At 40.1% G+C, this 25,335-nt stretch overlaps 2 protein-coding genes across 6 annotated transcripts in view; one reads left to right on the forward strand and one right to left on the reverse strand.

The window, feature by feature from the left end:
* Window positions 1–25,335, forward strand: part of gnrh2 (gonadotropin-releasing hormone 2) — a 278,332-nt gene that overhangs the window by 117,115 nt on the left and 135,882 nt on the right. The window lies entirely within an intron of this gene.
* Window positions 1–25,335, reverse strand: part of slc2a9l2 (solute carrier family 2 member 9, like 2) — a 144,152-nt gene that overhangs the window by 67,237 nt on the left and 51,580 nt on the right. For all 5 annotated transcript variants that reach the window (XR_012592145.1, XR_012592166.1, XM_074621764.1 and 2 more), the window contains 2 exons: window positions 12,695–12,882; window positions 9,962–10,072 (listed from right to left, as the gene is read on the reverse strand). Coding sequence is in view for 3 of the 5 variants with exons in the window: in XM_074621764.1 (XP_074477865.1) it covers window positions 9,962–10,072; window positions 12,695–12,882 (299 nt within the window). In the remaining 2 variants the exon portion in view is untranslated. The remainder of the gene's footprint in view (window positions 1–9,961; window positions 10,073–12,694; window positions 12,883–25,335) is intronic.

Genomic DNA, 25,335 nt, shown 5'->3' on the forward strand with positions numbered 1-25,335 from the left:
ATTGACTTGAAGAAAGAAAAAATAGTTTTATCACGTCGTGTTACTGTATGTGTTGTTCAGTTGTAAAAACACATTAATCTGTTATACCAACTGGACTCCCTGGATCGTATTTCAGTGTCTCTATCTGAAGATACACGCCCCCACCAACACACCATCACAGCCTCTTGCCTTGTTTTAATGCAGGGCTGTTTTCGGTCTGAACGCCCACTCAGTCTTGTAACAACATGCTGAAGTGTTTTCTCATAGCAGATGAAACACGAAGATGTGTGATCCATACGTTACAATCTATTTTAGAGTTTGAGCATTTTCTCAGATTTGTGAATCTTACTGTGAGCGCCATATGGTAACATTCTTGGACATCATGGCAGTCCAGGACACAAAAATAAAAAACGAATTTGAAAGCAAAGATTTGCTGATGGAAGAGGAAGCGTATCACATTTATTTGCTTAACCCTTCAAACCGTCAGTGAATTCTACTGAAAGTTGGAGTTGGAGAATAGCCTATACATAATGCATCATTCAGTGACAGATTTACTCATACACGACACTGCATGTGGCTCATCAATAATTCCACAGGCAGTCCTCTCTCTCCACCCAGATGTCTTTCTACGTGGGTCGTGGATGCAGTTTGGGAGGAAGCCGGACTCATTCACGGCCACACTCGAGCCCAGACTGAGCCCCGAGCAAAGCCCTCGTCACAGCTGCAGGCCTTCTCCATCGTGGCCTCAGAGCATTAAAGTATTCATGATACTGCCCTCGACCTCACCTAAGGCATTCCACCAAGTCGTGGAAAAAGGTCATTGGTATTTGTACGGTATGTATACCTGCACCGAGGGTCTCCTGAGTGGAGACGGGGCGAAGAAGATGAGGTGTTTTTTCATGTGTATGTACTGTATGTGTGGTGTAGGAGAGGTGCAGGGCTGTCGCACCGCAAGACAACTGGATCAACATAGGCATTTCCACTGTTCCGAAGCTTACGTTGGCCATTATTTTCTTATTTTGAAGAGTTTCCAGTTGGCAGCATGTTATGTCTCAGAATGAGTCTGCTTTAGATTTGGACTGCCTCCAAAAGCATTGGAATTCACTCTGTGTGTGTGGCGGGGTGGGGGGATCTGCATGAATTTCATTCGTCCCTGAAGGCATAGGATGTTTCTCTGCAGCCACACACACACACACACACACACACACAGCAACCACCAGCGAAGCCGCAGCTCATTAAGGTCTTTGAACGTATAAGAGGCTGAATATTTATGAGCCCGAGTGTGTGTGTGTGTGTGTGTGCGTGTGCATAATGAGTCTGTAGAATAAAGAGTGGGGACAGAAGTGAAGTGTCTGTCAACTGTAGTAATGTGTATGTTATTTCCAATAAGAGATGCGACCCAAGGCTTGGATGGGTGTTTTAATCAGTCATTGTTTCACGACAGAATGTCCAAATACGCTGCTTCCATGAGTTTGGACCACAGACTGTATATAAAAGTTGGACGTAGTTACCGTGATGTCACCCATTGGTTTGTGAATTGCCGTTTTGAAGCTTCGAGTTCGGCATTTTGTCCGTCGCTATCTTGTTTTTTTGCAACCAGAAGTGACACAAGAGGGTGGAGCTAAGTACAACCGAATGCTGGATAAGACGTTTTTAGGCGACCAAAAAATGTTACAGTTAACTTTCATGAACTGAAAACACACTGTGAAAGGGTTAAAATTCTACGACAAAAACACAGACAACTCCCAGACTGGACAACACCGTGGTAACGACCTGTCAATCACAAGGTAGCCACGCCCTAAAGCATACCCTGCTTTATGGTCTATTTGACTCTAAATGGGACCATAATTTACTAAATGAACATCATGCTGTATTGAAGAAGACTTGAAACTAGCGATTGAGACCATAAACTCATGTTTACAATGTTTACTGAGGTAATAAATCAAGTGAGAAGTAGGCTCATTTTCTCATAGACTTCTATACAATCAGACTTCTCTTTGCAACCAGAGGAGTCGCCCCCTGCTGGCTATTAGAAAGAATGCAAGTTTAAAGCTGGGGACACACCAAGCCGACATCAAAGAATTACGTCGCCTTTGTTTTGGCCAAAAAGTTGCACCCGAACACACACCAAAAAAGACTACAACCGATTGCCAATTACCACATACGCTCTACGCCTGCATGAGATAAATAACTCTCCAACCCAGCAGGTAGCGGTAGTCTGTATTTGTCATTCAAAAAGGGAAACCAGAAGACCGAGAACTGCGGATATAAAAGGTGTTGTTATGATACGTACATGAAATAAAGCATCATTTGCCGACCATTTTCACACCACTCTCACTCACCACTTAGCTACATTCCAGAAGTTCGTGTCGTTGTGAAAATATCCGTGTATTAGAACGATCAGATGAGATGAAGATGAAAAATGAGAAGAGCCTTCTGTGTTTTTCCTCTTGACTTTACTCGTTTGCTTGCTTTTCTCACATCCGTTTCTCTTCTCTTGCACTGACTCACTTCAGCTGAAGAGCCAATCAGAGTGATTTCTCTCACCGACAGCCCCGCCGCCGATTCTACATGCTGAATCTACCGAAAAGACTCAGACTCGCGACAGATGCTTGGCCAACCGTCGGCTTGGTGCGTCAGGGCCTTTAGGTACTTCCGCATTGGCTTCTTTTTTCAGACACGGAGGTTGCCCACTGGTTTCCCAGTAGGCTCACTGGTTTTGACTGGCAAGGGGTGGTTGAAAGATCTCCTATTACAGCACTCAAGTCTTCTGCTAATGTCTATGTATCAACAACACTACTGTGAGTAAGTCAAACCACCTTCTGACCAAAAATAGGAACTTTTGCTTTAATGACTTGCAACTACAAAATGCAAAATGTGTTTCCAGGTTTTGTTCATTTTGTGCAAATAAATAACACTATGAACTACTGATGAAACTTGAATAAATGACCGCTCATCACAATAATAAACACATCCCACTCCTGGGCAGACGCTACAGAGGTCAGACTGGTGACTCTGTCGCATAAACACGCACTGACAATGACGCTTTGGTTGTTTTTTTTCACACTGGTGACAATCAACGCACAAATTACCTTGAAGGGCAAAGATATTGAAGGAGAATAATGACATGTTTGCTTCTTAGATTGTGCCAACCATCTATGTAGGCTGCCGCTCTGCCTGCTGATGTCTGCAGTCCGAGCATAGCTGAAGACATGAGGGCTTGTCGTCCTGCCTGCACAGAAAGTAATTTGCAGATAATCGTATTTGTACGGCATGGAAAAAAACAACTCCCACAGGCAGAATTAGTCAGGCTAGAAAATCCATCACAATGAACACGAAGCATTCACTTAGTTTTGTCAGTGTGACTGTCACTATTCTTTAATTTTCTTGCGACCATAAGATCAGTTTTTTGTGTTCCGTGATAATTTGTGTGCGTTTAGACTTTAATTCGCTAAAGGGCTACAGAGTGTGACGACACGGCCAGATGTGTGTGATTTAATGTGGGGTGGCACACACTCCACAGTTCTTTTGGGTTAGCCAGCCGTATAGTGACAAGTGCGCCGCAGTGAAAGGGCGATGGCCCAGTAGGGCACTGGAAAGGGGGGCAGGAGGTCAGTGGATTGCATTAAGTAATCATACACAGTGACTGTTTTGTTCTTCCATAATGTGTTTCACAAAGATGCTCTAACAGCTGTGTTAGGGTCAGAATATACTGAGCAGCAAAAGAGAATATGTTAAATAGAGAAAATGAGTTAAACAGAGCTTAATAAGAGCAGAATAAACAAGTCTTCCTGTGATGCTTAATCATGCATTTAGATTTAATGAGATGCAAAATTCAAAGGCAGCATAAATGAATACAAGGCCAATGGAAACATGAACAGATGCAAAGAGACATGAATGGATAAAATTTCCCTCCAGGCGGCGTGAATTGTGGCGAAGACGCTCAACTTGTAAACATCTTAACACCGAGAAAAAAATTCATTGAGTCGTACAGTGTGACGTGACTCCATTAACGCACAGAGATGGGAGCACAAACGGATAGGGCCTGTAGGAAAAACAAAAGAAACAACTGGAGCCAGATGCATAAAACTCTGTGTAGATTCACAATTAAAACTCAGACAGACGGAGATACACAATGCATACGCAATCTTTTTGTCAGATTTATAAAGCCGCTCGTTCGCCTGGTTTTGTTTTATATATCTAAATTTATTTCCACTCCCACAGGTAGCCATTAACGGATGTAGGAACACCCTTAAACACCTGTTTGCATATCAATGATTGTGTGTTCCCACTCCACCACTGATTAGACCTGTCAATGTGAAGAACGGCAAAGATTGACGACCGATTGTGTCGTGTGTGCATGGTTTTTGCGTGTACATATTGTTTATACATCTGGACCCTGGAGTTGGTGGTAAGTTTTAAACTCAGTCGGTAGCAAAACTTTGTACTTCAGACTAACATAACACAGCGGTGAAATTGGCACAAATAACGGCAAGGCATATACTATGCTTTGTGTTGAGTCTCTGTGGACCTCAAGAGCTCAGCCAATCTCAAATAAGGAGACGGTGTCACGGTGACTATGACTACTTTTTTTTACAAAGATCTGAGGCTCCAGTAGATATGAGAGAAAGAAATCCTGTTACACAGTATATGAAGGTTTAGTTATGCAAAACCCCCATAGGTACTCTAGGATCAATATTGTAAATGTGTGAAATATCACCTTTCCTTAATGTTGACAAGTGTGGCATGAGAAAGAGGCTACAGAAATGATCAGAAAATATATATTTTTATGGGTCTTTTAACTCAACTTGAGATTTGACAGGAAATATGAAGCAAGAGAGGGAAAAGTGACATGCTGACATGGAAAAGTGTCCAATGTGGGTCTGATTGGGGTTATTTCGTATGTGCTTTAGACTACTGGGTCACCGGGACATTCAGAAATCACTGTTTCTAAGGTAGTTTTCTGCAGCTTCCACAGTCAGCATCGGTGATCTTCTGTTCACATTAATGAAAAATACAGTAATTCAATAAAAAACTTGGACTAACTTGTCCATCCATCCTGTATATTTTCTACACCCACTTATTTTGTTCAGTGTTGCCGGAGCCTATCCCAGCATGCATTGTTAGAGCAAAAGGAACGGGTTGCCGGTGTGTCACAGGGCTAGCACACTTACTGTAGTCAAAATTATCAAACATTTTTCTATTACGAACAGGTTTCCTTCCCTTAAAAAACCTGTGCATGCCATGATATCGTCCTCTGATAATGTTGAGAAGTGGTCCGGTTCCACCGCGCCACAACAAGAAACTGATGTCCTTGTAGTGGAGGTGCAAAATGGCCACAAGCGAATAAGATTCCCTTAATAAACTGCTGCAGACAGAAGGTGTTAAATTAGCTCGGGAGGAGATAACACATTTGTTTGTCCTGTTCCGAGGACGAACCATCGCCCGTACGTACAGTTTAATGATGTTACACTCCGGGTAGGTGATTATTGAATTAAAGCATAACTTTCAATCAATTATCACATAAACCAATTACTGCAAAGACCTGTGAAGGACTTTTTATTTTTTCTCATTACGGCCTGTTAATGTCAGTCAGAAATTCTGTTTAATGTTGCTCTCTGTGATCATGGAGCATAGTGACAGACCTGGATGGCATCAGTCACATCTGTTGAATAAAGGATGTGCACTTTTATCCTTTTTTGACATGCAAAGAAAGGGCAAATCCTCATAAAAATGACCAAATATTATCAAAATTACCCTGTTTTATTTTTTTTACTTATGATACCGTCACTTCTTAACCTCTAACACCACACAGGCACAGTCAGTTCCACAGTAAAGGCCTTTACACACCGCGGGTGTGACGAATAAACAATACGAAAATGAGAAATACTCGCCTGCTAATATTTTCCATCAAAACTATTCATACCAGCAGCGATGCGAAATTGCAACAGTTGTAATTTTTCAATAAAATATTTGAATAGCTTCATGCAGGCAGAGGACCAACTACTGGGATCCTATTGATCCAGAGCAGCGTCTGCCAGTCTGTCTGAGGTAAATTGTTGTATAGCCTAAACTACTGTAAGCTATTTTATTGAGTTTCCTTTTAGCAAAATGCTCTGAGCTAATTAGCCTCCTATAAACAGTTATGTGGAGTATCTAGGGCTTTTATTGTGAAAGACAAAAACAGAAGGAGTGGATCTGGTTTGCGCTGCCTTGTTCAAGGCTTATTGAAAGATGGGTTATGACACATGCGCAGTGTAACTGGAGCTGCTGTCGTGCGTCGCTATTGGCTCAATTTCGGCGAGTGCAGACCAGATTTTACCGTTCATATGTTGTACCATAATGATACAACCCGATGATGACGCGTGACAACTCCTCTTATAACCATCCTTGCCTTTGTCAAGGTTGAAAGGAATAATGAGTTCAGACTGCGGAGCTTCCGTGGTGTTGCACACTATAGTGCACATATTGAATATGTCTATTCTGCACAACGTGATTGATTGATGTCTTTAGTCGCGGTTCGACAGCTCAGAAAAATCAATCTTGTTGAATTAAGAATTACGTCGCTTTTTCGATGCAAAATATTCGTGAAATGTGTAAAAGTACTCAAGACAAAAACAACAGTTTGAAAAAATATATAGACATGTTATCGTACGGGTCGTGTTTAAGGTATTTAAGGCCTTAAATCACCAAATTTCACTCATATTGCTACAAACAATCAAATGGGATCTCATGACTAGCATGGAGGGGTGGCTGAACACGCCATGCAAGTACTGAATGTGAGCAAGTGCATGTAATACCAAATGTCAAGTGCTGTCAGCTACATTAACTACAAATCACAAATAAAAACAAATTAATAATTACGATGGATAACATATTTACTTACACTGCTGAATGGACATACTTGTATTGTATTATGTAGAATAAATAGTTTGGTATCACTTTAAACCTCAATCTCATTCTGTATAAAGTTAATTGGACCACATACTTCCAAATAATATAATATAACAATACATCACATATTATGTTCTGTATCTAGAACTAATATCAATGTCCTTATAGAGCAATACCAGGTAAAACGGTGTCTCCTGGGTGCTAACGATGCCTGGGAACTCCCAAAACTCATTAACACCAAACTACACAGTGCAAAAAGACAAGTGATCTTTCAACAGATTTTGCAGGAGTCATGAATGTTTGCCAAAATGAAAAAAATCACAATCTAAAGATAGGTGTAGACTTTGATTTGAATATCATAAATATTTGAAGTTTTTAAGTTAAATAGTTTCTGAGTTCTGCTCCGGAAACGAAAGTGTGACACGCGAATGGAATCAAGGACAGAAGGACGGACGGACGGAATGACGGACACCCGTCACTACATTGTCGTGGGGGTATAATGAAGAGAGATGACAGTTTGCATTTCCTAACGCATTTTGTACTGTTGTCTTATTTGAAAACTAACTTTAGTGCATCCTGATGATCAACATAGGAGTGGGCAAAAATGCTTGCTTTATGCAAATGTTTATATATATTTATTATTGGAAATCAATCAACACAAAACAATGACAAATATTGTCCAGAAAAACCCTCACAGGTACTGCATATATTCAATCTAGCTTTAAAACTGAGCCTCCGAAAGATTGAATAGTGGCCAGGTCTGACGGCGGCCCCCGTCGGATTTTTTGGTTAATTAAAAATTGCAAGTTGCGTTATTGCGTTAAATAAATTAGTGGCGTTAAAAGAAATTTGCGTTAACTTTGACAACACTAGTAAATAGGTGATTGTTCGCTTACACATTAGCTACTTTATAAGGTCATTGATGTGTTTACAGCTTGTTGCCCCCAAGTGGCTAAAAATATCTAATGATGCAGGTTTAACATAGTTCCTGGGTGGAATTTGAAGGGACATTTTGGGATGTGGAACTGCAGCCCAGGAACTTAAATTGTATCTACAGTATATATCTTCAAAAACGCAAGAATGGTTCCTGAAAAATACGTATTTCTGTGGTCAAAAAGGTTTGTTGGCCATGAGGAAATCAACCAGTAAGGTAGTTATTGTGTGAGTCAATAACATCCTGCACAGTTGTACCTCATTCAGTGTAATCTGAATCAATAGCATGCTGCCAACAGTAGGTCAGTATTCCTACAGACAGTTAATTGGATTTAAATTGAATACGGCAGACTATCGACTCCTTTTCTCTTGTGAGGACACCTCGTGTCAAAGCAGTTTGTTGCTTAGGGAAAGGAAGATGTGATGGAGATAAGACTACGCTGCAGTGGGACTCGTCTTGAGGGTACATAATGCTGCTATACGTATGTCAGGATGTACAATAAATGTCAGAAATGCTGCTTTGTTAGTGGTTTTATTCTATTATGGGTAATCATTGTTAATTTCTTGCATGTTTTAAAGTTGTATTAGTTTGTTGTGTGCGGTAATTATTTGCATGGAAACATCACATATTGCTCTGAAGTGGAATTCTGCATTATCTGCTCAACAAGCTGCCAACAGAGACACTCCCACCTAATGAATAAGTAATTACTAAACTAAGCTGTTTGATGCAAAGTGCTCCATCATTTAGCGACAGCGCAGGAATGTGCTCCCGCTGACAGCAATGCCTTTTCATGTCAACTTAGCCGGCCTTGTGGGGTTCCTACACATCAACCGAGGATAACAGAGCTCTTGTCAGGAGCATTACATTTACGGCTAGGCAACTAGAATTTTGGCTTAGGAAAATATTAAATTCGATGAGGGGATAATTTTGGACTAAGATTGTCAAAACTTCTCTAAAAATGGCAAAATTACAGTCTTTGTAGAGAAAAACACAAATGTCATATTAAATCACTCTATTTCCTCATTCACAACATCTCTGACTAAAAGGCAGGAAAAGGGTATTCAATATCGGCTCTATATATAGCTACACAAATATACTATGAACTGTGCTTATCTTTGACCTGTAGGAGATAATGTCCATCCACCACAACCACCACACTCACAACGGTATTTCAATGTCAACTACAGACTATATGTACAGTTCTTTATCCTCTACATGAAAATCATATGGTGGATAAACACACTGCTTTGTCTTTTTTCTGCAAATCTTTGCTTTTTCATGTGTCCCATTTGGGAAGTCTTATCGAAAAACATCAGGATTACAAATGCAAAAATTACAAATGGACAGTAAAACATATCTTTAGTGCAGAAGTGAACTGCTAGTGGTACATATTTACATTCATGTACTGTGAAGTTGCTGATTTATTCAGTAAACTATCTCTGGCAGACAACTTACTTTATATCAAGATTATGCGAAGAGATATTTCCTTAAAGTCAAGATGAAATAAAAAATGCCTTTTTAACCCTTTTAGACCCCATCCTCAGTCATATTGTGCATCTTTACATGAAAATACCATCATCTTTTCTTCCTGTATAGCAAAATATGACCTAAGCTAGTACCAACCAGTTTCAACCACTAATATCATGACATCCATCCATCCATCAATCAATCTGCAACTTTTAGCGACAAGGGAGCTATATCATCCCAGTGAAACAGAAGCTAGAGTGTCTTTAGCCTTTGTACTGGGAGTATTCTCCAGTGAAACGGAATATTTGAGCGGTGTATAGTTACAAGATGGATTTAAATTAAATCCATCACATTTGTTTGGACTGCTAAAATGTGGGCGGGCTTAGAATGTAGCACGATACAGATCTACAGCACACACACCGCTGACATAGACGTCCTTTTCAATTAAAATACTGACAATAATCCAATCTCAGAAAGAGGCTGATGATAAAATCAAACCTCTGAAAGCCCAGGTATTGAAAGAAAACAGTTCAAATAGCACGAAGGTTGGAGAGAATTTTAATGACGGATAAAAGTTAAAAACCACCCCTGAAGTAAAACTGAATGTACCTTGTGATTATTTATATTAAGAGCAGCCTCATGCCCAGAATCAGACATGTTTGGTTGATTCAAAGCAGAAATACTCACCGAGATGATGGCAGCCAGAGTCTCTACGGCCCCGGTGCTCAGTGTGATGTAGGGGATGATGTTCTCGCCAAAGCCTGCTTCCCGAAGGATCCCACTGGTGTAGTACCAGATCTATGAAAAATAATATATATTCAAAATATATAGCCACAGTGTGTATATATATAGGCAATTGACAGAAATTATGGATTTTGATGAGCTGAAGCACTGATGCTGCAAATCAGTTGCACTGCAGCACAATCAGCCTCTGTAACATCATCACCGAGTCACTCTCAGACTATAATATTTACTGGAGTCATTTGACAGCTCTGATGGTGATATAAAAAATAAAGACCTCCAGAGTGATCTAAATTAAATTCCTGTCTTCTTGGAATAAAAATGTATGTAAATGAAGTTGTGTTCATATCTATGATAATTCAGATGAACTTAGTGATTCCTAGCTTCGCGTTATATCACTCAAAAGCCCATCAGACTGATCAAATGTGAAAATATGAAAAATTGAGCACAACTATTAGTCTTTATGATATTCATCCTGAATATGAATTTGGGGACAAGCTAAGAATCCATTTGCATGCATTGCATACAGCCTACAAATACGTCAAAGAACGAGCGTGTTTGCCTACTTTAATTCAGGAATTTTATTTTTAAAAAAAAGTTATTTCTATAAAATGGTCACTACATTGTGAAAGTAGTACATCAAACAGGTCATCTGAAAAAAATCATGTGTCTCTGTGTCCTCCGGTGCTCCTAACGGCATCTGAGAGATTTTACTGACCGGAGGAAAACAAGCAGTAAGAGCTGATCTGAGGTCTGCCTTCCATCTGCTGTCTATGAGAGCCGGCTGTCAATCACTCGCGAACTCCGACCAAACGGTGAAAATAGTCAGTGCTGATCAAATATGAATCAATATTATGTTAAGTTAATGCCTATTTCTCTCCTCAAATGTTTTCAGAATCATCTTGTAGTGCACGGTTTCGCTGTAAAATGAGAAAGTTTGTGACGCCGCCGCCATTGTGAAATCTGGTGAAGGAATGCCAATATTTTTAAAGCCTGAAAACAGAGCCATGATGAGGTCCAGAAGTCTAGTTTCCTCTCAGAACACTTGAATTACAATATGCTGAAAGGTTATTATGGAATTTTTGCCCAATGATGCCAAAACCATACTGCCTACTGCCACTTTAATAGACACTTGGAAGTTTGAAACTGCATCTTTTTCAATAAACAGGAGCTCGCTTGTCTGCTCCACATGGATTTAAATACAAGACAGTTTCATTCTTTAAAGGTTATAACTCTTTTGTAATTTAAAGTTTTTGCCAATCATTGAGGTTCCTCTACATCATTCCTCATGGAGATGGAATTTACATAATCTAAAGTTAGTTTTTCTCAGTTCACTGTTGTCATCCTCTTTATTTTAAGTGCCAGATGGCAGCAATAAGCAGCAACTCTTCTCCTCATGCAGGCGTATTCCTGGCCAACGCTGGCATCTATATGCCCAACATATCATTACCACCCACCAACTGCACTTCAACACGTCAGGTGGAGGACGGTTAAACATCTCTTCCAGTCAACAAAGTGCACAACAGAGTGACTCAAAGTGATTTCTCCATGCCAACGGGTTCCCAAACACAGTGGTGTATGCAACCTAAATAGAGACTGATCCACTCTAACTGGGGCAAGAAAACTGGCTTCATAAGACCTCCTATTTTATGATAAATATGTCTACACTTTTTAACCTTTTTTAACAAAAAAGCAAATGAAAAAAAAAATATTTACGCATGCATAATTTTCAGACATAACCTTTACCTATAAAAAAAGAACTTATTTTTAAAAGAAACAACAATTATGGGGTCACACCTGTGCATGCACAGACCCACGGGGCACTGCAATGTGTGCTACACCTGATCCACAGTCACTTTGTCACTGAAAGGACTGTGATAGGACTTTAGCAGTCACATGTCAACCTGGCTGCGGCTACAGCAAGAAGGAGTTGTTTCTCAGCTCAATAAAAGCCTTCTGGAGCAGTAAAAGGAAGTATTATGTTTGTCTTGACAAAACTACAGCTCCAATGTAAGGGGTGTGCTTGTCAATATTGTTATATTAACAATGGATCAAATGAGGGGTTGGTTATAGGGATGAACCCACAGTAAATGTTCAACCAACTCTGCAGTTCCACTCAGCTCTACATAGTCGGGGTGTCACGATTTTGATTCTAAATCCAAAATCAATCGGAATGAGCTTTCGATTTTGACCTTTGAAGTCAAAAGCAGGATCAGCAATTCTCCCAGTATTCTTTTTTGTCTCCATCCCTGCTTACTTGTGCGGATCCGAAGGTCTGAATAACAAAAAGAAAAACCCCTCAAAGACAACATAGCACGGCATACAGGTAGCCTGCCCTGCAGCTGCAATTTGAGACACCACGGCCACTGCCGGAGTCGGAGATGACTTTTCAATTTCCTGGCACAAATCTCTGACAATTTTGAGGTGTGACTGGAGGTGTGACAGAGCATCTTCAAGAAAGTCTCTGGCTGATATGCAGCACGGTTGTCATGCAAACAGTGTTGAAAAAAGGTACAGTATATTTATAATTACAAGTTCATTTTTATAATTACATACATACCAAAGACATTGCTGATTTTTTAAAGTAGAAAAAAAAAGTGTCCTAAATATAACGCACTGTAAGATAAGTAAGAACAGGATTCCGCCGACAATGGGAGAAAAGTGTAATAATAATCTTACAGCGTTGAGGCCACAGAGCTGATAGCAGGCCATGCTGACAATGATGGTGATGAGCTGCCAGCGAACAGCTGGGCTCCTCAGCAGCTGTAACACAGAGGCGGTGTGTAGGTTGTCCTGAGCCCGAGACTCCGCGTGGACCTCCTCCAGCTCCCGGGACACATCTTTCTTCCCCAAAAACCTCTGGAAGGCTGACACACACACACACACACACACACACACACACACACACATATAAACACACAGTGTTAAAAAAATATCCACAAACTAATTATTTTTATTCAATATTGTTATTTATATGGTTTTGTTCATGTTTTTTTTTTCTGTGTTATTAAATAAATCAAATCAAATGGCAGCCCCCAAGTGATGCGTGATTGCTGTGGATGTTTAAAGTACCCAGTGGAGTCGTTGACTCCTTGAGGTGGAGAACCTTTTGTGGAAAACAGAATCAGCAGAGTTATTGATTGCAATTCACGGCTCTGTTTATTTACAGGCTTTCAAGTTGATGTGTCTGAGTGGCTGAAATATTTGCTGTTTTCAATCTCACCTTTTATTTATTTATTTTCTATAAAACTATCTGTGTGTTTTGCAACTGTAATGAGAAAGGAAATGCATTCAACCCATGTGTTATAGGCCTCAGGGATACAGTGCACACAATGCATGTTGATGAGAACAATGAATGCAAACATAACTGATTGTTAACAAGAGAACTGCACAGGATGCCTCTGTAGTCAAACAGAGTTGTGACATACGCCGAGGCTACATTCTGGGCCCGTCATGTTCTCATTATAAAGAGGACCTATTGTGTTTATTTTCATTATTAAAACATGTTTACATGCTTTAATGTTTAAAAAAACGCTTCACTTTTCTCATACCGGCTGTGCTGCAGCAGCTCTTTTCACCCTCTGTCTGAAACGCTCTGTTTGAGCTCCTGCTCTGATTGGTCAACCGAACCAAACTCTTCGGACTCCGCTCCAGCTCCGCTCTAACTAGCTTTGTTTAAGGGCGTGCCAAACTATCCGCTAGGCAGGTATTATGCAAATGTGTTACTCGGTGACATCACCACGTTATGGAAGAAAAGGCGGGACTTCAAGCGAGGCGTTTCAGGCAGTTCAGGAGCAGTGTTTCTGTGGGGGAGAGTTTGACGTGGACTTTGGGCTTTGTAACTTTGAAGATCTTTTACATGCACAGAAAAAACTATAAAAGCATAATAGGTCATCTTTAAATGCTTCCTTTGGTTTACATAATTCATAAACACAATAATACATTTTAATGCAATAGAGCTGACACTCTATCTGTCAACCACAGTGATTTAAAAAAGTAAACGTTCTAATATGTTGTATTATCCTCAGATGAATGCAGACAAAGTTGTCCTTAGTTGTCTTTTGGTCACAGACACCACCAAACCCTCTGCCCTACTTGTTGTGCAACAAGTTAATGCACTTATTTCATGTCAAGCCTCATACAAGATTATATAAATAATGATGATTAATGTCATTTGTTATATTCTTCTTTCAGTCAAAAGCCAGAAAAAATCAGAAATACACACACATTTTATATTTGTGTGTGCACAGAGCTGACCGGGTTTTCTAGCATGGCTGGTTGAAGGTTGTCTGAACTTGAATATGATGGATTGGAGGGGATGGGTGGGTGCAGAGAAACCTCTTTCCTCACTTTAATCCTTTCTCCTATCCCTTGGGTTGTGGGAATTCGAGGTGGGTACAGGTTAAGGACGCGACCCAGAATAGCAAATCTCTATACACCAACAGAGACTAAAAGCAGGTCATTAGGATGTGGGAGTGCAACGGCGCACAGTGTGAACAGTGACCACACAGGAGGCAAGAGGACCTGACAAACTAAAGCCTGGTCCAGGGTCTCCAGGGTGTCATGGTGCTGCATTTAAACACAGTGTGTGTGTGTGTGTGTCAGTGTGTGGGTGTAAACACAAATGTTGATGCTACACTAGGCAGGATTTTGATATTGTATGTCTCAGAAAATACCTTAAAGTTAAACTACTAGAAAAAATACAAGCCTATAATGTAACAATGAGCTGCAACAGAATGTCCTACTAATTGATATTATGTTTGTCCCACATATAATTTTACGTTCTGCACCTACAGGAAGGAAATAACCAAACCTAAAGAGTGACATACTGTACATCACACACTCAGACATACAGTATATCCTCAACAGTGTGCAAGACCAGAGAAAGCAGACTCACATATGTTATGTTTTGCAGTACCTGTAAGGGTTTCTGGAAAATATGTGTCATTGTTTTGTGTTGTTAATTGATTTACAATAATAAATATATACATACATTTGCATAAAGCAGCATATTTTCCCACTCCCATGATGATAAGAGTATTAAATACTTGACAAATCTCCGTTTAAGGTACATTTTGAACTGATAAAAAATGTGTAATTTGCGATCAACTATGGACATTCATGCGATTAATTGCGATTAAATATTTTAAACAGACCTAATATATAACTATTTTATTTACTTTACAAGCACCTATATGTGCATTGAAAATGGCAAATATCTAAAAACCATTATTTAGAAAAATATACAGTGATGTAAAAACCATAAGAAAATGAAGGAAAGGACAGAAAACAAAAGACCCATCATGCTGAAATGATCCTCTGCTACCAGAATAGGTGTCCACCATGAGATCTTACCTCAACATAATTATCATCCAGGTGAGTACATGTAAATGAGTATTCAACTGTCTCTCCCTGCTGACAGGAACTATGGAAACCTGCTTTAATCCAGAATCATAATGGGGCTGTTAGTGTCAGTGGCCTGGCTATGGCATGGCATGATATTGATGTGTGGCAACCTAGTTTATTTTCCCAGCAGGAGGACAGTGGGGCTCCACTCCATGTCACTGTTGAGGCCTGAACACTCGCAGCGTGCTCAAAAGTCTGACTGACAGACTGTTTGAGAAACGATTCTACAATATTGCGGGTGACAATAAAAAGAAACAAGTATTAAGACAGGTGTTAAAAATTTAAAGAGGGTCTGAAAGGGACTGACAAGAGGGTTACTGTGGAGGCATTTTTGCATAAATTTCAAGGGCAAGCGTAGCGTTATTCTATATTTCTATTATTGTCAACAAGTCCCATGAGAAGACCTAATCAATAATGCATAGCCTGTCTCTCAACAGTTTCCGACTATACAGTTGTTTCCATAACCTGCCTCTCAGTAGGCTTGCCACAGTAGTCGGTGTTACAAGGTGTTTCAAAGTGTTACAAGGTGTTATCAATACATAGTCAGACGACGGACGCTACAAACTGAAAGTGAAAGTGTCTGCTCCATACAGAATCTCAGCTCAAAGTAACAGGAGTCACATTCACACACGGGACGAGAGAGAGTTGACAGACAAGACGATTTGGTGTCGAAGCAAAAAGCAAAAGCGGCTATTTGGCAATATTTCGAATTAAAACCTAATGCTGTAAGGGAACCATAACATTAATGAGGCAATCGAAGTGCGGAGAACGGAGTGTTCACAGCCGGTGTGCACGGCACAGGAAAATGTCCACACCATGACATCCCTACCTCTCAGCCCCCAGCCAATTAGTTCCTACTGATGATGTAAATCTTTATAGTATATAGGTATCACTTTAAGTTTGAAAAAGGCTCAGTAATTTTCCTAAAACAGCTGGCCGCTGTAGTTTTCAGTAAAAGTTACTCAAACAGATAAGTAGTGTATTTGTTGGGGAGTGTATCAGCTGCGGATTAATACACATTTTGTGCACTAGTGAGTTGTTAAGGGCACCTGGACGGTGTATCTGGGATTGACTCATACTTAACTACAGTGCCCATGTTCATGGTAATGAAGGAACATATCAAACAGTGTTATGATGTGTCTTATGTATGTGTTTTTAATAGAGATGTCCTGAGGCACTGCTAAACTCAGATGCTACATATCATCACTTCACCTAGCGGTGTACAGACAGTCACCTACTCCTCAACGTCACCAAGACAAAGGAGCTCATCTTTGAAACTTCTATCAAACTGCCAACCAGTGGAGATGGTGGGGAGTTTAAGTACCTCGGCATCATCCTAGACAATATACTGAGCTTTGATCACCAGAGACGTCTATAAACGCTGCCAACAAAGACTCTCTCTGCCATTCGCAAACTGAAGGCTCACAGTCAAACCCACCTCCTGCTGCTTCTATATCGTAGCATTATTCAACCCATCCTCCTGTACTGAGCCACCTGCTATTTCACCGTACTCACCCTCACCAATAGAAACAAGCTCCTGAAAATCACCAACATATCTTCTAAAATAATTGGCTTCCCCACTTCCAACCTGCCAGCCCTCATTCGACACCGCCACCACTCACAGAGTACTGACCATCGTACGCGACCCCTTCCACACCCCTGTGTTTGATTGTATACAGACTGTGAAACCAAATGTCCTCTATAGAGGACGATAAAGAATGGATCTGAATCTGAATCATTAGCACAGAGCAGTGTACAAAAACATTCAGGTCATAGCTTCTCCCTTTTAGCCGGCGCAAAGCGCAACTTTCGGAGCTTAAAATGACAAACGTCGCCGGCAGCAGGTCATAAAGCTGGTGCTTAGTGTTGATTCTATGAGTAACTTGATGGCAGGCCAAAATTAAAATTGGCTGTTGTCTCGTTAAAGTGCTCTGCAGCCGGTGTCTGTACTCAGCCAAGTATCATTTGGGAAGGGAACACCCTGTAACAATCAGAAGAGGACTGACTGTTTGCAGCTTCAACAACTCCGACAGAGTGATACCTCCCCAAACTTATCCTCTAATTGAACTGGTTGGTCCATTCATATCTGCACAATGGCTCTCAAAAAGTGTTTCTACAAACATGTAAAAAGGATAACACATCATTGGTAAGGTCATTTGTTGGGGCAAAAATGGAAGTGACAGCAAAATAAGTGTCACAGGGAGTCTGATATGTCTGAAACTGCAAAACAAAAACGAACTAGAATTACCGCCTTGGGGTTGTATGCCTCCGCCAATCAGTCAAGTAGCAATTTGCATCCATGTCAGTCCAAAATGTCATCATTTCATCATTTTATCCTATTAGACATTTGTGTGAAATTGTTAGAATTACCTCCACCAAGGCTGAAGGTCTAGGAAAGAGGTTATGTTTCACCGGTGTTTGTTTGTTTGTTGGTTTGTTGGTTTGGAAAATTACTCCAAAAGGAGGGGTGGGGTGTGGCACATTGAACAATCTATTAGATTTTGGTGGCGATCCGGATCATGATCCGTTTCCGGAATTTTTTTTAATAACTCCGCTCAGCCTGTACATTAACCCTACAGGCTTTAAGACATGCACAGTGTTACTGATGACGCGTTCATGACGCAGCGTTGGGGCAGCGACGTACAGCTCCACATAAACAAAACCACATGTGGATGGTGGCGCAAGCTGGACGGCGAGGGGGGGGGCAGCGGCGTACATGAAACCTGCCTTGGCGGAGGTCTGCGCTCTCCGAGTGCACTTCTAGTTAGTATATGAATTCTTGAGTTGTGGCTAGGGCTATGGCTATTGCCATGGTAATCGACCTCCAAATCAGTATTTGAATGCTTACTTTTGGTATTTTTTTAAAATATAAATATGTAATAATAAATCCCAAAATAGCCCATGAAATACGGAATAATCCCACAACATTATTATTTATTATTCTTAGTTATTCTGAGATGGATATCGCTGTTTGTTGTGTGTAGAGGTGTGTGTGTGTAGCGGCAGCGGCACTGAAACGGGGGAGATGGAGACGAACATGTCAGCCTGCTGCGCCACGCCATGAAGCTTCGAATACCTTTGAATATTCCTCACCAAAACTTCGAAGCCCAAAAAATGTTTTTCGTGACAGCCCTAGTTAAGGCCAAAAACGTGTTTTGTGAGGTCACACCTTGAATCCAAGTGGACGTATGCGCCAAATCTGAAGGAATTCGATCAAGGCGTTCCCGAGTTATCACCAGAATGGGACGGATGTGAGGTCAAAGTGACCTTGACCGTTGACCACCAAACTTCTAATCAGTTCATCCTCGAGTCCGAGGGGATGTTTGTGCCAAATTTGAAGAGATTTCCTCTAGGCGTTCCTGAGATATCGCATGAGAAAGGTACGGACGGATGGACTGGCGGCGGAGTGGAAGCATAAAAATAAAACTGCTGGATTAAATCCCACGCCTTGCTGTAGGTCAGAGATCAGCGACCTTGACATCTTGCCTTCAGCCACTCTGACAACAACAACAGAGAGCAGAGAAAAAGACAAGAAACGAGCACATACTGAAACACATGAAGAGTTGTGATTAAATCGGTGTGTTGAGAAGGTGAGACCTCGTGTCATATATTTTAGTTCAGTCCTGGCACGGTACAAAGTAAATTCATGCCTTGTATTTATTGGTAAGCTCAGAGATGAAAAATTAGATAAACTGATGTCAGAAGCACTGAATGCAGTGGAGTCAAGGCTGCTGAAATTAAATGCCGTTTGGCAATCGCAATGACAGCCTTTAGTATATAAAATGATCTCATCTTCAACCTCTGTACCCTTTAAATGGAGGGCAGGACCGCTGCAGATATACGACATGACAAGAGATGAGATGGGGAGCAAGTGAACGTGCTGTTCCTGTCTGACACTGTATGATGTTAATACGACGCTACAGGCCCACCCCTCCGGATTCGTGGTGCCGACAACAATTCAGCTGTTGTTGTCAACACACACTTGTAACACAAGCCAACAACATGGATCTGCAGCGCTGTTCAGACTCATTACAGGCAGCACATCAGCCAGTCATTACCATCAGCTGTTTAACAGCTGGAAAAGCACCACAGAGGAACACGTCTTTTCAAGCACACATCAACGCAACACAAGAGCAGTTTTAAATAGATTCAGAATCAACAGAATACTTTTGTTGCAGTTGTTAACCAACACATAGTTGATTTTTAAAGGTCTCTTCTTGCCCATTTAGTCTTTTGACTGTTGTGTCACTTAAACAAAGAAGAAAAAAAAGCTAATTTCCTGATTCCAATTTGTCGAACAGTCTCAAGGTTGGAATTATTTATTTGGCAAGAGCAGCTATAAACAAAGACAGATGGTAAAACGAGAGTGAGCTAAAAATAAAAGTGCTCCATCAAGAGAATTACAAGCACCGTCCTTGAATTCCAAACACTTTGACAATAAAGTTTGAAGTTTAACTGCACTGCACAAAGTTAAGAGTAAGTTTTCAATGAGACACCATTACAAGCATTTACATAAAAAAAGCATTAAAAAGAAGAAACAAGGTGCGTGATAACTTCCCACAGTTGTAAAATCATGTCTCGTATTAAAATAAATTACTGTATAGTGTTTTGGTATCTGATAAGCCTTTAAACTCATAGATCTGTTACTGGAACTGGACTTTGTGGATGTTATTTCATGTCTCACTGCTACCTGAAGCAACACATCCCACCAACACAGACCCTTGCATTGTTTTAGGGCTGCTGTGCCAAAATCTGCTCCATAAGGGACATGTGGTGTAATCATCATATATTAATCTTGATATTTTATTATGTTTATTCTAGGGCTGTCAATCAATTAAAATATTTCATCACAATCAATCGCATGATTGTCCATAGTTAATCGTGATTAATCGCACATCTTTTATCCGTTCAAAAAGGAGGGAAGAAAGAGAGATTTGTATTAATAAGTATTTAATAAACTTATCAACATGGGAGTGGGCAAATATGCTTGCTTTATGCAAATGTATGTATATATTTATTACTGGAAATCAATTAACAACACAAAACAACGACATATTGTCCAGAAACCCTCACAGGTACTGCATTTAGCATAAAAAATATGCTCAAATCATAACATGGCAAACTCAAGCCCAACAGGCAACAACAGCTGTCAGTGTGTCAGTGAAAGTGGGCAAGTCTGTAAAGGGGAGACTCGTGGGTACCCATAGAACCCATTTTCATTCATGTATCTTGAGGTCAGAGGTCAAAGGACCCCTTTGAAAGTGGCCATGCCAGTTTTTCCACGCCAAAATTTAGCATAATTTGGAACGTTATTTAGCCTCTTTCGCGACAAACTAGTATGACATGTTTGGTACCAATGGATTCCTTAGGTTTTCTAGTTTCGTATGATGCCAGTATCCTCTAGCTTTAAAACTGAAACTGCTACAACCTCTGAAAATATCAAAGCTGCGTTAATGCGTTATTATTGTGTTAACTTTGACAGCCCTAGTTTATATTAGATATTGTTTAATACGTTATTATCTTCAAATGAATGAGACAGGTGCTGTACATGTGCAGTGTTGACAATAGTCTAACTATATTTAAATGAATTCATGAATTCAAACATTACTGTTTCCCCCTTTTTGTTAATGTTGTTTTATGATTAGCAAGCTAGTCTATTCCATATGTACACTGTATTTTGGATGAATTTGTAGCGTTTCTGGAATCGCCAGAAAGTTACAGTACATACATAAGAAGTCTTATCAATTTATATTCTAAAATTAAACCGCAGAATAAAACTCATCGTTCCCTTGATCTCATAATTTTATCATGAGTTTATGTATATTACGAAATAACAAACAGGATGTTCCATATTTCAAAGAACACAAGCAACCAAACCTTCAGAGGGTGCCCATCTATAATGTATGGACAGAGACATCAAAGAGCTCAAACCACCAAAGACACAAAACATATACAATAAAAGTCTTATCTAATGTCACATTTTTCTACATGCTTTGTTAGCGCATGCAGTTTGAGCTCCGCCTCTGCCCCCTGCTGCTCCTTTTCCTGTCACAGCATTTTAACACTCAACACAGATCACACTATAGTTTCTCCCATATAGTCTCGTTGGTTGGGGCGGAAGGATGCATATTGAGAGTTGAGAGCACATACCTAAATCATTTCACACATGCTACGTGGACATTGTATTGTTTGGATTGACAAATTCTTGAGTTACAAATCTTTAAAGCTGAAGTTGGTAACTTTGAGCAAATATGATGAAAACAAATTGTATTTGTATAAGATGGTCACTATATCATGACAGTTGTACGTGAGACAGATAATCTAAAGAAAATCATATTCCTCTGTGTCCACCGGTGTTCCCAGTGGCATTTTCAAGATTTCACAGACCGGAGGAAAACAACCACTCAGAGTCGAGGAGTTTCTAAGACGTTGTCAATCACTGCTCGCAAAACTCACATCAAATATGAATCAATATTCTGTTACTGTAAAGCCTATTAATAAAATGAAAAAGATCAATACATTACCGTTAAGGTATGTATAACACACAGACATGAGACACATGATATCATTCAGTGTAATTTACACTTCTGAGAATATCATCATCTCTGATGTTTTTTCAGTGTTAAAGTAATTGGGTGATAGTTGTCTGTTCATTCACGGGAACATTATAAACAGTAACTACTAATAGCCAATTTGTTCATGATGCCATTTGCCAAAAAAACAGGGCACAAAAGAGAACATGTATCTGACATTACAAGAGCCAATTTGATTAGCTTTTAAAGAGGTCTTGCTCTTCCTGATGGTTTTCAAGATTTCTCTCAACATATTGGTTCCAAAATCAGCCTTGGTTTTCCACCACAAAATTTGTTTCATTCACAGCATCAAACCATAGATATTTTAATGACTTGTAAGTTCAAAGGACCCTGCACACAGCATGTTATCAACTTATTATTCTGGTTGATTAGACCCCCTCTCAGGACTGTGCGGGCATGTACTAATTATGCTTCACATCTCTGATGCGCCTGTTAGGACAGGACAAATTACAACTTTATCACTCTTATTGGTACATTGGGTGATCTTGCATACATCTCAGCATGGCTCCACCCACCCTCAACCTGAGCAGAGGTCTAATCAGTCAAAATAACTCCTGACAACCATTTCACATTAAGCACAGATTTTCGATCGCAAAACTTGCATACAAATTTATAAAAAATAATTTGTGGGTTCTTATGAATGCTTAAACACCCCTGCAGAAGATTTGCGCAGGGGGGAAAATATTTGGACCTCGAATTCAGCGGATTTATGCCTGTGGAAATATATGTTTAACCAATGAAATTCTTGGTTCCAACTGATCACCGTCATTCTGCATAATAATTAGCCATGTTCTTCTGTTTGTTGCACGGAGAGTGTGTATTTTCGGGGCCTTGGAACAATGGCCGTTTGTTTTCGGGGTAACGGACTGTCAGACAAATGTTGTTTTTTTTTTGGTGCAATGGGACATTGTATGACAAACACTACGACCTCAACAACCAAATAAAGGACAATATATGGCTTAAAATCACCAAGCAGCTGGGATTCGATGAAGATGATAAAGAAGCTGATATGCATTTTACTGACGTTATATGTTGGTCACGGAATGGGGCTAGCCAAAACAGCTAACGTTAGCATCACATTTGGGGTCGGGTTAGTTTATGTATTGAGTAGTTAAAGTTAGTCCCGTAGACATTCTCTGTCTGGATAGTTTTTTGCTTGGTGGAGTGGACACGGGCACAATTTAGGAGGAAACTCCTTGTAAAAATAGAGCACAGCAAAGCGGATAATTCACACCGGACCTGGTGTACATAGTTGTCGATGCGGAAAATTTGCATGCTGATTTTCCGCATTGCATTGCAGAAACGACTTTAAGGGTACGGTAGGACATGCGCGAAATTAACATTGGTGAATATTCGCCTCCCATTCACTTCCATTCTACATGAGTGAAGGGGCGGATACACCATTCGCTTCTAGTGGCAAAGCAAATTTGAATCTTTGCATCACGTGGAGTTTAACTTTGGTGAACTTTGACCAGCAAAGTCACAGCCTCAACCAATACCAAAGACGTGTGTGTGTGGTTGACCCCATTGCCCACATTTAGCACAAATAATGCCGCGACAGGCGATGGTCACTCACCTGCAATTGCGCATGTGTGACAATGCCCTAACACCTGTATGGGTGTGCAGAACCTTTAATCATCTAAAATAGAGTAAGCAAGGTTGGAAATTAGCACCAGCCACCAGCCAAATTCTAATCAAATTTACAAGTGGCTGAATTGCTTCACTCACCAGCCAACAAAACAATGGTAATCTATTGTGTGGGGTTTGGGAATCCACCAGCCACAATGGCAGGTGGACAAAAAAGTTAATTTCCAACCCTGAGACTAAGCTACAGTTATACTGCAATGCTGCAAAGTATATAACATTAAACTGTAATTTATGCCACTATAGCAGCCGTGAATATATTACAACATTTTGACAGTAATTTAAATAAATATTATTATTTTTCCTTTTTACAATAGACTTACATTTGAATTGTAATGCACTTACATTTTGAATGTAAGGACAATATTTTCTGTTTAAAGGTAAGAAATCAGTTTTGCTTTACAAAGAGCACAAGCTACCAAACCTTCAGTACCCTTTATAATGAATGGACAGAGACATCAAAGAGTTCAAACCACCCCAGAGACAAAACTGATCAAAGTCCTATCTGACGTCACATTTTTTTACATGCTTCGTTAACACATGCAGTTGGAGCTATGCCTCTACCCCCTGCTGTGCTTTCTCCTGTCACAGCATTTCAACATTCGCCAAGATCATACTGTAGTTTCTCCCATACAGTCTCTGAGGTCTTAAAATGTTGGTTGGGCGAGAGGATGCATATAGATCTGTTCTAAATAATTTCACAATCATCATTATTTCAAGACTTTCTTGTCTTTAAGGAGACTGCAAGACCTGAAACTAAAAGTTATAAAACAGCTGATTGATGCGTCAATATCTGCTCATGGAAGTTACAGTATGGTTGAGGCATGGTTACACTTTACTGTAGCTACTAAAATAATTTGGTTTGGGAGAGATTGTGGTGATTGCATATATAGATTATGGTTAAGGTTTTGTTGAAGTTGAGCAGAGCCCATCTGCTTTGCTGCTGAACGAAAGATCTTTCGCATGCGAAATAAGAGTGGGAGGTGAAGCATTTCAAAATAATGGAATATGTGTGCCTAGCAACTAGGGGTGTAAGAAAATATCAATACACTTGAGTATTGCAATATTATGTGTTGTGACACTGTATTGATTCTCAAAAACACTTTATCGATTTTTAATTAACATCTTAAAAATCTGATGGGTGAGTGAAGGTGAAGGCATCATATGAAACTAGAAAACCTAAAGAATCCATTGGTACCAACCTTGTCATACTAGCTTGTCGCCAAGGAGGCTAAATAACACTCCAAAGTTACACTAAATTTTAGCTTGGAAAAACTGGAATGGCCATGTTCAAAGGGGTCCCTTGACCTCTGACCTCAAGATATGTGAATGAAAACGGGTACTATGTGTACCCACGAGTCTCCCCTTTACAGACATGCCCACTTTATGATAATCACATGCAGTTTTATGCATGCAGTACAAATGTATTTTCACCTATTCATGTGGGCCCATTTGAATAGTATCTGCATACTGGGGTCCCTGAACAGTCTGGGAAATGCATAAATTGGGTATGACTGTGAAGCTGAGACTCTTGTGGATCCAATGAGTTCAATTAAACACAAAATGAAAACATCTACTTTATATCACATAAGGACATGAAGCAAATATACTGTGTGAGGTGGATAGATTCACAATGTTTCAAGTCCTTTAAGAGTTTTGCAACAGAGACTCTCTCAG

This window comes from Sebastes fasciatus, chromosome 1 (assembly GCF_043250625.1).
Source record: "Sebastes fasciatus isolate fSebFas1 chromosome 1, fSebFas1.pri, whole genome shotgun sequence".
Classification (NCBI taxonomy): domain Eukaryota; kingdom Metazoa; phylum Chordata; class Actinopteri; order Perciformes; family Sebastidae; genus Sebastes; species Sebastes fasciatus.